The sequence below is a fragment of the Citrus sinensis genome, chromosome 9, assembly GCF_022201045.2.
Source record: "Citrus sinensis cultivar Valencia sweet orange chromosome 9, DVS_A1.0, whole genome shotgun sequence".
Taxonomy (NCBI): domain Eukaryota; kingdom Viridiplantae; phylum Streptophyta; class Magnoliopsida; order Sapindales; family Rutaceae; genus Citrus; species Citrus sinensis.
Window position 1 is genome coordinate 29309660 of NC_068564.1, and position 12924 is coordinate 29322583.

General features: G+C 35.7%; 2 protein-coding genes across 5 annotated transcripts; one reads left to right on the forward strand and one right to left on the reverse strand.

Annotated features, from left to right (window-relative positions):
- The first annotated feature begins 1720 nt into the window (after positions 1–1720).
- Positions 1721–7922, forward strand: LOC102625803 (putative disease resistance RPP13-like protein 1). Of its 3 annotated transcripts, none has more exons than XM_006474710.4 (4): positions 1721–2196; positions 2921–7328; positions 7422–7459; positions 7599–7922. In XM_006474710.4, the coding sequence occupies exon 2, from the start codon at positions 2944–2946 to the stop codon at positions 7303–7305; it is 4362 nt and encodes a 1453-aa protein (XP_006474773.1). In that variant the 5' UTR covers positions 1721–2196; positions 2921–2943; the 3' UTR covers positions 7306–7328; positions 7422–7459; positions 7599–7922. The 3 variants fall into 3 exon arrangements, with proteins under 3 accessions (XP_006474773.1, XP_006474772.1, XP_024953528.1); XM_006474709.4 differs by having other exon boundaries at positions 1723–2196; positions 7417–7459; XM_025097760.2 differs by having other exon boundaries at positions 1724–2196; positions 2951–7328; positions 7417–7459.
- A 415-nt stretch (positions 7923–8337) lies between these two features.
- LOC102625529 (probable calcium-binding protein CML21) lies at positions 8338–11083 on the reverse strand. Of its 2 annotated transcripts, none has more exons than XM_052433838.1 (5): positions 10883–11083; positions 9957–10209; positions 9517–9719; positions 8939–9107; positions 8338–8681 (listed from the first exon to the last, which is right to left on the reverse strand). In XM_052433838.1, exons 2-5 carry the CDS (start codon positions 10153–10155, stop codon positions 8563–8565), a joined length of 690 nt encoding a protein of 229 aa, XP_052289798.1. In that variant the 5' UTR covers positions 10156–10209; positions 10883–11083; the 3' UTR covers positions 8338–8562. The 2 variants fall into 2 exon arrangements, with proteins under 2 accessions (XP_052289798.1, XP_006474771.1); XM_006474708.4 differs by having other exon boundaries at positions 10806–11080.
- Positions 11084–12924: the final 1841 nt, after the last annotated feature.

Here is a 12924-nt window from a genome sequence, read left to right on the forward strand (position 1 = left end):
TGAATTTTAAAATCAATCATGTGTATTTTGTAAATCTTATTATTAAACTGCTGAAATAATATAAATGATTAAACTAGATATAATGTTGAATAAAATTTATTTATATATTTATAAAAATGTATATAAAATATTTTTAATTGTGTAAATATAATACTTGATAACTAAAATAAGTATTTTATATTACTATTTTATTTTTTTATCGCAATATAATTTGTAATAATAATTATCACTTTAAAATTAATGATTTTATTTCCTAATTAATAAAGATACTTTTATATTTTTTTAATATCTATGAAATTGTATTAAATATAAAAGTTATTCTCAAAATCAAATTTTAAAAAGTTACTATTTCCTTGATTTTCAAAATCTGCTATGGAATGAGGTGATTCTGTCTGAGATGATTTTTAGAAAAATTTACCAAACAACAAACTTAATTTTTAATTTTTTAAAATAACTTTTAAACCTCTAAGAAACAATCTCAAACGGCCCGTAACCTAAAAAAACTAAAGTTCAAACTTAGGCGTCCCACGATCGAGCCTAAGCTTTTTTCCCATCCGTATTCAAAAGCCGTTGTCTTCCACTTTATCGTGCATCCTAGTGTATGTCTCGTACTCTATCTTGTATTTTCGGAACTCATGACATGATCCTCCATGGTTCTCTTTAATCAAATTCATTGATTCAAAAACTCCAAATTAATATAAAATCATTTTTATTATTTTAAAACTACTTTGATGAAGTTAAAAAATACTTCAAACACCGACACGAAACCAAATAATCAAACAAATACTCTCCAACAGTTGGTGGTAAAAGTTTCGTGTTTGAGGGTGACACATCAAATACCAAATATAAAAACTTGTTATGAATATAAATAACATATTTAATTAAACCCGTCAAGTCAATGATACTAATTAATTTGATCATGGTCAAAAATTAAGTTGGACGAAATTCACAGGGTTTGTTGTCGTCCAAGCTTAATTAAATTACATGATTTGATTATTATCTTAATTAATGATGATTGATTGTTATCTTTCTGAATATCAACTTGAGTTTCTATGATATGTCTCACTCAAATCATCCATACTAGTGATCCACCCCTCTTCTCCAAAGAAGAATTTTAGTAAGAATTTATAACTATATTATTACTCAACCAAAACAAACACTTGGACTAAGCGTTGAGTTGGTAATTTTTCTAACCTCTCTCCATCCCTTGGAGCCCAGCTATCATACAGGTCTCTAAAATAAAGTGTCTTAAATATTAGAAGAAAAATATTTATACCTAGCAAGATTAGGTGAATACCCAAAATTATGATAATTTTATTTTTATTTTTTCATACATAGCCGAAGAATGAAAAAGATTCTTCAAAAGTCTCAAGTCCTAGAAATGCATGATAAATATTGTCAAAATCCAATATTACAGAGCAAATTAAGTGAAATACCTCAGATAAAATATATGGAAAGGTGTCTATAACTTTCCCGAATAGCTAGGAGGGGGAAGTAAAATTAATCCTTATTGATACATGGATTTTTCACTATGAAATGAGTCACTTCAAATAAGTTCATTACTCTGGCATAGAATACGATTAATCTAACATGGGCTACATGCCTAGCAATTTACCAAATCAATTGACAAGTTGGGATTCCCAGCCCACTAAGCAAAATCGGTGGTTCATTGGTCATGACCTGCAACAGCTAAATTAGGGCTTGTTTGGTACCGTTTTCAAACCTCTATTTTCATTCTTGTTTTATAAATGCAATTGAAAAACTCGTTTGATGGGCTAAACTCAGGAATAGATTATAAAACAAAAAATTCGAATTCAGTTTTTCAGTTGTAAAGTTGAAAACGTGTTTAATGTGTTTTCAAATGAATTTACAGTTCAGACCAAACTACAGAACAAATCTCAAACATCGCTGACTCGTATTCTCCTCATCAACAGCTCCCAAAGTCTCCGATCTAAACTCTCCGCTCTCATTATCACTCTCTTCTTCCTCTTTCTCTAGATCTACAACGCATCTCTCTCTCTCTAACTCGATCTGCCAGTCCGTTGCTGCTGCTGCTCGATCTCGGCTGTTGCAGCTGCTGTCTTCACTTGGTCTTTGCTCCAGCTACTTCCAGTCCGTTGCTGCTACTGCTGCTAACAAATCGAGACTTAAACACCTAACATTATTCTATTATCTTAGATTGGTGAAGTCTACAAGGTATTGAATATAAATTCTTACATTGAGCTTGTGTTATAATCAAATGTCACATTCTGCTTAAATCATAATTTAACTAATTTCTGTTTATATTATATATATTATAATATATAGGTCATTGATTGAATCGTCCGAAATTCCAAGTACAGCTCATGGGAAAATGTTGCTGATGTTTCGTATCATTTTCTTGTTTATTTCCCCTTCACTGCAGCGTTTGTTAAAATTTGTTAAACTCATAAAAATTTGTATTGGCAGGCAAGCATGGTAATTACAATAATTATAGAGCGCACGCAAAAATGTAATGATGCCATATAATAATGACTTTTGACATATAATGATATTTTTAAAATAAACATAATAGTTACCTTCAACCCCACTTCATTTATTTTCCTCTTAGACAACTATTACCCTCTTTCTTTATTTGGACAAAATTATGGTGTAACTGTGGTACCATACGTACTTAATCATTAGATTCAGCTGCACACATGTACTATAATTGGATCCAATAATTAGGTGCAGCTTGGTACCATAGTTGCACCATAGCTGGCCCCTCTTTATTTTCTTTTAACTTTGTCTTGTAATTATTGCAATAACTTGTGTATTTATATCATTATAAAATAGACAGCAAATGATGAATAGAAATCATTTCCTTCCCTTGAGCTTTTTAATAATTTGTTAAACTCATATACTCTTCGCTTGCTAACTCACCCGTTTTCTCTATTCGAAGTCCTGATTCCTTAGTTTTCAAGCATGCCAGTAGGAGAGGTTTTCCTGGGAGCATTCCTTGATATTTTGTTCGATAGACTGGCACCGGATAACTTGCGCCTGTTTCCAAGTGAAGATGGGATCCGTGCAGAGCTGAAGAAGTGGGAGAAAAATCTGGTGATGATCCAGGCAGTGCTTGAAGATGCAGAGGAGAAGCAACTGTCCAACAGGGCTGTCAAAATATGGCTGGATGATCTTCGAGCTTTGGCTTATGACGTCGAGGACATTCTTGATGAGCAACAGTTGACAACCAGACCATCATTAAGTATTTTACAGAATTTGCCAAGTAATCTTGTTTCCCAAATTAACTTGGGGTCCAAGATAAAAGAAGTAACAAGCCGTTTGGAAGAGCTTTGTGATCGAAGAAATGTTCTTCAATTGGAAAACACTTCATCAGGTACTGGAAGAGCGGCAAGTGTAAGTACCGTTTCATGGCAAAGACTGCACACTACATGTTTAGCAACTGAGCCTGCTGTTTATGGGAGAGATGGAGATAAGGCCAAAGTGCTTGATATGGTTTTGAGCCATGACACAAATAATGATGATGTCAACTTTCGTGTCATTTCCATTGTTGGGATGGCAGGTGTTGGTAAGACAACACTTGCTAGGCTTGTTTACAATGATCTTGCAGTGGAAGATTTCAACTCCAGAGCTTGGGTTTGTGTTTCTGATGATTTTGATGTTCTGAGAATCTCAAAGGCAATTCTGGAGTCAATCACTTTGTCATCTTGTGATTTCAAGGATTTAAATCCAGTCCAGGTTAAGCTGAAACAGGAGGTGGCTGGAAGAAAATTCTTGATTGTTTTAGATGATGTGTGGAGCAAGAATTATGGCTTGTGGGAAGTTTTGAAGTCTCCTTTTATGGCTGGAGCACCGGGGAGTAAGATAATTGTGACAACACGAGACGAAAACGTGGCGTTGACGCTAGGATGTCCCGGTGAATGCCATAACTTAGAGCTTTTATCAGATAATGATTGTTGGTCTGTGTTCAAGAAGCATGCGTTTGCAAGCAGAGAATTCGTGGCTAGCTCACGTTTATGTAATTCAGAATTTGTTCGGAGGAAAGTTGTGGAAAAGTGTAAAGGCTTGCCTCTGGCTGCAAGAACTCTCGGCGGCCTTCTACGCTGTAAGCAGAGAGATGCTGAGTGGCAAGATATCTTGAATAGTAACATATGGGATTTATCGGATGACGGTGAGATTCCTGCAGTGTTACAGTTGAGCTATCATCATCTTCCTTCCCATCTGAAGAGATGTTTTGCTTATTGTGCAATTTTCCCCAAGGATTATGAGTTTGAGGAGAAAGAAGTTGTTCTGTTGTGGATAGCAGAAGGTCTTATTCCACAATCAACTGACTACAAGCAACTCGAAGATGTAGGGGTTGGGTATTTTCGAGATCTCTTGTCAAGATCAATTTTTCAACAAGTAAATGGTGATGTTTCTAAATTCGTAATGCATGATCTTATTAATGATCTGGCTCGGTCGGTCTCTGGAGAAACAAGTTTTAGGTTGGAGGATGTTTCGGGTGCCAATAACCGATCTCAAAGATTTGAAAGGGCTCGTCACTCTTCTTTCATTTCTGGAGATTTTGATGGTAAAAGTAAATTTGAAGTCTTCAACAAAGTGGAGCATTTGAGGACATTCTGGCCTATAATCTTACACGAGGGTACTCGTTACATAACCAATTTTGTTCTCTCTGAGGTGTTGTCAAAATTCAAAAAACTGAGAGTGCTATCTTTAAGAAATTACTACATCACTGAGGTGCCCAATTCAATTAGACTTTTGACACATCTAAGGTACCTCAACTTTTCTGGCACTAGGATCTGCCACATACCAGAGTCAGTTGGCTTTTTAAGCCACTTACAAATTTTGCTATTAAAAGATTGTCATCGTCTCAAGAAGTTGCCTACAAATGTGGAAAATTTGATCGACCTACTTTATTTTGATATTAGTGGTCAAAATCTCATAACAGAGATGCCGGTGGGAATGAACAAACTGAAATGTCTCCTAACGTTGTCTAACTTTGTTGTGGGCTTGAATACCGGTTCTGGTTTGGAAGATTTGAAGAGTTTAAAGTTTCTTCGTGGAAAACTTTGCATTTCAAAATTAAGAAATGTGGTTCAGGACATAACAGAGCCCATTTTAAGTGACAAGGAGGATTTGGAAGTTTTGCAGCTGGAGTGGGAGTCCTTATATTTGCATGAGAGCTCGGAATGTAGCAGGGTACCTGATATAAATGTTCTTGACAGGCTACGACCTCATGGAAATCTGAAAGAGCTCTCAATCAACTTCTACGGTGGTACAAAGTTTCCATCATGGGTAGGAGATCCATCATTTTCGAGTATGGTGGATTTAAGACTGGAAAACTGTGAAAAATGTACATGCTTGCCAGCACTTGGGGCATTGCCCTCACTCAAGGAACTCACCATCAAAGGCTTGAGGGAGTTAATAACAATTGGCTCCGAGATTTATGGGGATGATTGCTTGAAACCTTTTCAATCGTTGGAGACTCTTTGTTTCCAGAATTTGGGAGTATGGTCTCATTGGGACCCTATCGGAGAAGATGGGCAAGTTGAAAAATTCCCTGTCCTCAGAAAGCTTTCGATTTTAAATTGCCCCAGACTTTCTGAGAGGTTGCCTGATCATCTACCTTCATTAGAGGAACTTGAGGTCCGTGGTTGTGAGAAACTGGTGGTATCATTGTCAGGACTTCCTCTGCTCTGTAAATTGGAATTAAGTAGTTGCAAACGGATGGTATGCAGGTCAATTGACTCCCAGTCAATAAAACATGCGACTCTATCCAATGTTTCAGAGTTTTCTAGATTGTCGAGGCATAATTTTCAGAAAGTTGAATGTCTAAAGATCATCGGTTGTGAAGAACTTGAACATTTGTGGAACGAGATTTGTCTTGAGGAGCTGCCACATGGCCTGCATAGCGTTGCTTCTCTCAGAAAACTATTTGTTGCAAATTGCCAAAGCCTTGTATCATTCCTAGAGGCTTGTTTCCTTTCCAATTTGAGTGAGCTCGTTATTCAAAATTGCAGTGCTCTAATATCTTTAAATGAGGTAACGAAGCACAACTATTTACATCTTAAAAGCTTGCAAATTGAAGGTTGTCAGTCTCTCATGCTCATTGCTAGACGCCAGCTACCTTCATCTCTAACAAAGGTTGAGATAAGAAATTGTGAGAATTTGCAATGTTTGGTGGATAATGGAGAAGATTCTTCTGCTTCTTTATCGTCTTCTTCAGTGACGCACGGGGAGAATATCAACAACACCAGCTTGTCTCTTCTAGAGAGTTTGGATATCTCTGGCTGTCAATCTCTGATGTGCCTATCACGGAGAGGCCGGTTATCTACAGTTCTCAGACGCCTTAAGATTCAGACTTGTCCAAAGCTTAAGAGCTTATCATCATCAGAAGGCCAGTTACCTGTTGCAATCAAACATCTTGAGGTTCAAAATTGTGCGGAGCTTACTACTTTATCATCAACAGGAAAATTACCCGAGGCCCTTCAATACCTCAGCATTGCTGATTGTCCACAGCTTGAGTCAATAGCGGAAAGTTTTCATGATAACGCAGCACTCGTATTTATTTTGATTGGAAACTGCAGAAAGCTTCAATCCGTACCCAATGCTCTACACAAGCTTATCAGTCTTGATGAAATGTATATTCGTAATTGTCCAAGTCTTGTTTCTTTTCCAGATGAAAGACTTCCAAACCAAAATTTGAGAGTTATTGAAATCAGCAGATGCGAGGAACTTAGAGCACTTCCCAGTGGCGTGGAAAGACTCAACTCTCTTCAAGTATTAGACATAAGCCTGTGTCCAAGGATCGTAGGCATTCCAGCAAGTGGTCTTCCAACCAATCTAACCTCACTTTCAATTGAAGATCTTAAAATGCCATTGTCTTGTTGGGGGTTGCACAAGCTCACGTCTCTTAGAAAGCTTGAGATTAGAGGATGTCCAGGTGCATTGTCTTTTCCAGAGGTGTCGGTGAGAATGAGGCTGCCCACAACTCTAACTGAGCTGAATATTGCAAGATTTCCGATGCTACATTGCTTATCTTCGAGAGGTTTTCAGAACCTTACTTCTCTTGAATATTTGTCAATCAGTGAGTGCCCAAGGCTCAAATCCTTTCCATGGGAGGGCCTGCCATCCTCACTTCAGCAATTGTATGTTGAAGACTGTCCTCAGCTGGGAGCAAATTGCAAAAGGTATGGACCAGAATGGTCCAAGATAGCCCACATCCCTTGTGTTATGATTGATATGAACTTCATCCACGACCCTCCTATCCACGACCCTCCTTATCCAGTCTATTTCCCTCTAAGAATCAGACAGTGCATACAGTAAGAGCTCCTTGAACATCATCCCAGGTTCGTCAATTTCTGTTTAGATTTTGGTAATATTAGTCCTCTGCCTCAAACTCAGAGTGACACTAACTTATCTTTATTTTCTTATCAGTAAAGGAAAAGATGCTCGTTGGCGTACAGAACTTTCAGGGCAGGTAATTAGTAATGAAGTGTTTGCTTCATTTTCAATTTGGTTAAGTTGAACTTGGTACCTTGTTATTTGTTTTTTAACACCAATTTCATTTTTTCCCCCATTTTATCTTACGTGAAATTTATAATTTTCACACTCCCCAGGTTCAATATGTCTGGTTGTGTGCTTCCTTCCCTCAACAACCTCAATGCGAAGAGAGCTGGGACATGTCGAATGGGATTTTTTTTATTTTTAATGATGGTCTCTGCTGAAAACAGCAGGTTTTGCAGTTTCAGAGGTTGCTTTCAGCTGTCATAAAGGCACTGTTCTCATATGAAGTGTGTTTTATCCATTTTTGTGGCTTTCTATGAGGTGTAATGCGTTATGACGATCAGTTAAGTTTCCGAGCTTTGCATTTTTATGCTTCTTTTAGGACTACTGTGAGCTTGTAAAGTCAGTTTCATATAAAAATCCGTAATTTGAAGTTTTTTTAGTGCCTTTACATTTGTACTCTTAATTTCCACATTCTGGATGTTTTCATATAATGCGAAAGAAATTGCAGCCTGCCAGTACCTTACAGACATGATATGCCAAGACTGTGAAAGCAATCCCTCGGACTAAAATTTCATCAGATTTATACATTGAAGCTTTAAACATAGGATGCCTTCACCATTCTGAAAATTACGTGTTTATACTGACTCACGCAGCAAACTGCCTTACCTTGTACTAAGAAATGAAGAACGTAGACGTTACATTAAACAATTATGTAAATAGAGATTAAAAAGCCTGGCTTCCTTTGCTCACTCTCTTAGTCTTCGGCAGTAACGTTCCATTTCTTTGTTCCAGAGCATTCATCTTCACACATTAGCTCTATCAAGACAGATCAAACAGAAAAAGGTCATGTGGTACAATGTTCTTCTCTTTATTTGGATTGAACTTGAGTTCTGTAATTCAAACTATTTACATTACAATATCAAGTAATTAAACTGAATTTATATATCAACTTGACTATTACTGCAAAAAAAGCAAACAAGACATTTCTTGGAACTTCACTGCTACAGAGAACCTTTAGCTACCAGCCATCACTTCATAGGCAGCTATGATGGCTGGAGAACAAGATGGACTGGTTTAATTCTTCTCTTCCCCTTCTTCCTCGTCTTCATTCTCGCCGACTCCACACCAACGAGTGAATGCAAACAGAAATTCCTTGAAGTTCACCATTCCATTTTTATCCCAGTCCATCTCTTCTGCAATTGTGAAGTTAAAAAAATGTCAAAGTTTTTTTTTTTTTCAAGTGAATACATATTAATAAAGGTCATCCTGCACCAACATATCCATATCCACCACAACTGCTTTTACACTTACTAGCCACAATTGTAACAATTGTGAATAATGTTTAACTATAACATGGAGGCAGGAAAACACTTTCTGCTAAAATATGGAGGTGCAAATTTTCTGCATGCATAGAGAGAGAGAGAGAGAAAGAGAGAGAGAGAAAAGTAACCAAATCTTTTAATGGCTATTCGTCCAGTGGAACCTTCTCCTGATTCAGTTACAGCTTGAGTCATCTCACTTCTGCTGACATAGCCATCCTTGTTCTTGTCCAAGAATACAAATGCATCAACCAGTGTTTCAAAAGTAGCCTCCAGCTTCGGCATACCCATCCGCGATTTCTAGGATGTCATGGAACACAAACATATCCCAGAACAAAGGAAAATGAAGGAAAGAATGTATACAATTCCTTGGAGTGTTAGCTTGGGAAGCCAAAATGGCAAGGTGACCCTGTTAGCTCTGAAATAAGAGAGACTGCAATGTTTCTAGTTTTGAACAAATGAGAAAATGAATCTGTGCAATGGACACACAATGAGAGAACTGTGCAACCTATCCAGCCTAGGCAAAAATGAGAAAGCACTCCAAAAGAGGATAATAATGTGCATATGGCAAACGGATGATGATTTAAACAAGTTTCCAAGTAGGAAAATGATATAAGTCGAGCACCAGTGAAATAAGTTTAAGTCTCACATGCCAGGTAAAAATAACTTAAACATCTAATATATTGAAAAACTACTAAATTTAGGATACTGCACGAAGAGCAGTGGGATCATCCTTCAGAAGATACACAAGGCAAAGCAGTACGATGAATTCATTGAACTTCATTCCCATATCCTTGTTAATATCACAGGCTTCAAAGAGATCATTGATTTCCTCTTCAGTAAATTTAATTTCCAGCTTATGGAAACACTTCTTAAGCTCTTCATGATCAATTGTGCCATTTGAATCCTCATCTGTAGAGAATAGCATAAGCAAATGCTTCTTAGAAGTTAGAAGAAAAACCGGTTTTCACTCGACTTGAGCACTTAAATTTTACCATGAAATCATTAGAAACATAGCTAATCCAAAAATATGACTGATAATAGAATTCTATCTTAATGCTATTACTACACCCAAAGGATTTTGTAACCTGTTTAATCAAACATACAGAGGTTATTCAACAAACAAATAAAACACAACCATGTACCCACCAAATTTCTCAAAAATAGCTTTGCAGTTCCTTAAGCTATCATCTATTTTTGGGAATTTCAAAATTATGCTGTTGAAAGATTTCAGGGCAGTTCCTTCAGCTGCTCTGCGTTGCATAGCTTCGACCATTTTGGCCTCCAGCTTTGTTTCTGGCATCCATGCACTTGTAGTGCTCTCTGGCTTCCCTACTATACCTCCCATTGCCAATATTTACCGAAGACAAAATGGGATGCGAGTTATGAGGTAACTCTGAGCCTGGCCATGTCAGGAACCAAGATGTTAGGACATTACAACCAAATTTTCAGGCAAACAACAATCATCTGAGAATCATCTACTTTGCCTAACATGACCTTAAAATTAAAAAAAATAAATAAATTGAAAAGTTCACCATAATAACAATTGCAAGCTCAGTCACAAACTCAAATATTAGAATAGCTTATTCCTTTCAGACGTAAACACGATTCAAAGAATTTGTTGTTTATTTGATGAGAGTCATGAAACTACCACCTTTTCAATGATGCCTTTATATATAACCACAGAAACTTGCATGATTCTTCATGCACCAGAAATTAAAATCCAACATGGCAATATTCCATCTCATGATAGTGCAATATAAGATATAAACCAAAGATCAAATGATATTTATTTATAGAAAGTCAATCCATCTACCTCCTCAAGAGCTCTTTTTGATCAACAATTATTAGATAAAAAGAACAAATTTTTCTTCCAATTCTCCTTGTGTTATACGCAGATCAATAAAAAATAATGAAGCCAAGTTCTCACCAAAGACATGCTGCAGATCAAATTTTTATAATAAAGCCATGCCATAAGATACAAGTCCAAGTTCTCACCAACTAAAAAACTTCCAGACGCCGTTGCAAGCAAACTGAATAAGATCAATTCAAGAAGCAACAAATTAAGAGCACACCTGCAATGGCTTCTATTATTATGCAACAAATTAAGAAATCAACTTATGAGAGACCAAAAGCACAAAATGAAAATGGCCCAGAAAGAGAAGAAAGAGAGAGAATGTAAGGGAAGCTAAAGTTAGAAAAGTTGGTTTATGTTGTTGTTAAGCTTGAGTTCATTTCATTTCATAGAAGTTATGCAAGCCAAGTTTTGTGCTGAACCCACCACGTATTATTATAATTTTTTTTTTTTTCAAGTTTTGATTGATCTCGGCGCTTGTGGTTGTCCACTAGCCAACCATTTCCGCTGACTTTTTAGTTTCTTTCACAATATTAAATACAAATATTAAACGAAACAAAAACTGAAACGAACCAAAAATATTTTCCAATTTCCATGGCAATGAAGTTGAATATATGAAGATTCCATAACCAACCCAGAAGAGATTTTTTGCATTATTTTTTGTTTTTGACCTTGCTTCATACATGCATTACGCATCAGCAGTCGAGTAATTTCATTAAAAAAATGGAAATCTCGATTGCTATGACATATGAACAAGACTTTTGACAATTTATTGCTTTGTTGATTTGTGGATAAATATTTTACGTTGCGTTATTGTACCGAGTAAGATGCAAAGTTTAAAATCATTTTTTAACTTTTATCTTTGAATTCGAGTAATCCGTTACAGAAAGCTATTTGTAAATAAAATAGCCAAACCCAACCAATTGAAATGCTTCCAGTGGAGATAACATTTGTCTTTGTAGATCCATAATTAGATGTACAAATAGATCTTAAAAGATAATCAACTAGAAGGATTCCAATCATTCATCAGTCCTTTAATGGTGGACTTCGTTTGGTCTAGGAAAGTGAATTTTACTCCTCATTAATCATTATACACCGGCTATTCCTTGCCCACTAATGGACTTCGATTATTGATTATTATTGACGTTATTGTTTTAATTATATTACGTATTATCTTTATAAACAAACACGACTCTCATTCATCATATGATAATTGTATTTAGTGCCTGTTTGATATGGCTTATTTAAGAGCCATAAGTGCTTATTTAATCGTATAAGCACTTTTTAAAAATTTTTATGGTGTTTGGTTATTTTTTTAGTAGAGTTTTTTTAGCTTAAATAAGCTAATTTACCTCTACTAGCAAAAGCCCAAAATTTGAGCTTTTGGGAGTAGAGGTTAGAGGGCTTTTCTAAAAATATATAATAAAAAAATATCACACAATTTAATGGTTCAAAAGTACTTTTTTTATTGACAACCAAACACCCAATGACTTTTTGTTCAAAAGCTCTATTGGTATAAGTTCTACTGCTATAAACTCTACTGTTATAAGCTCTATTTAATAAGCTGTACCAAACGGAGCCTTAGATCAATATGCATATTCAATCCATTACAAAGGAGAATAGCGTATTAGGAACGTGTACAAGTTACATTAAAACTCCACCCAAAAAACAATCTTCTTGCTATTTGAACAACCTCTGACTCTAGTGTTGGCTCTATCAATTGATACCAAGTAACCAAACAGATTTCTTTCAAATTCTTGTTAATCACCAATCACTCATTTGTACTTTGCTCATTAAAAAACTTAGATAATAGAGAATCTTGGTAAAATATATATATATATATATCATCATTATCATTTTTGTGTTGGGGGGGGGGGGGGGGGGTTTGGAAGTTGTGAACTAATGAACATCCCACTAGATACATTGTGATTTATGGTAATCATAATTAGAATTATCATGTGATGATTCTCATTAATATCCAAATATTACATTCATATGTGTGGTATATATTCTCGTAGTTACACTATTTAATTTTCTTAGGATACTATTTGATATCCTAAATCACTAGCTAAGTACTTGTTAGCAACGTTTTTCATATCATTAAGACATATTTATAAAAAAAAATTAAAACATTTGATTTTATATCTGAGAATATCAAATCATTATCATATAATTTATTTACTATTTTGAGTAATTATATTCCAAATAAATTTCACAAGAGCAGTAAGTGCCAAGTACTACTCATAATAGAGTTAAGAGTAA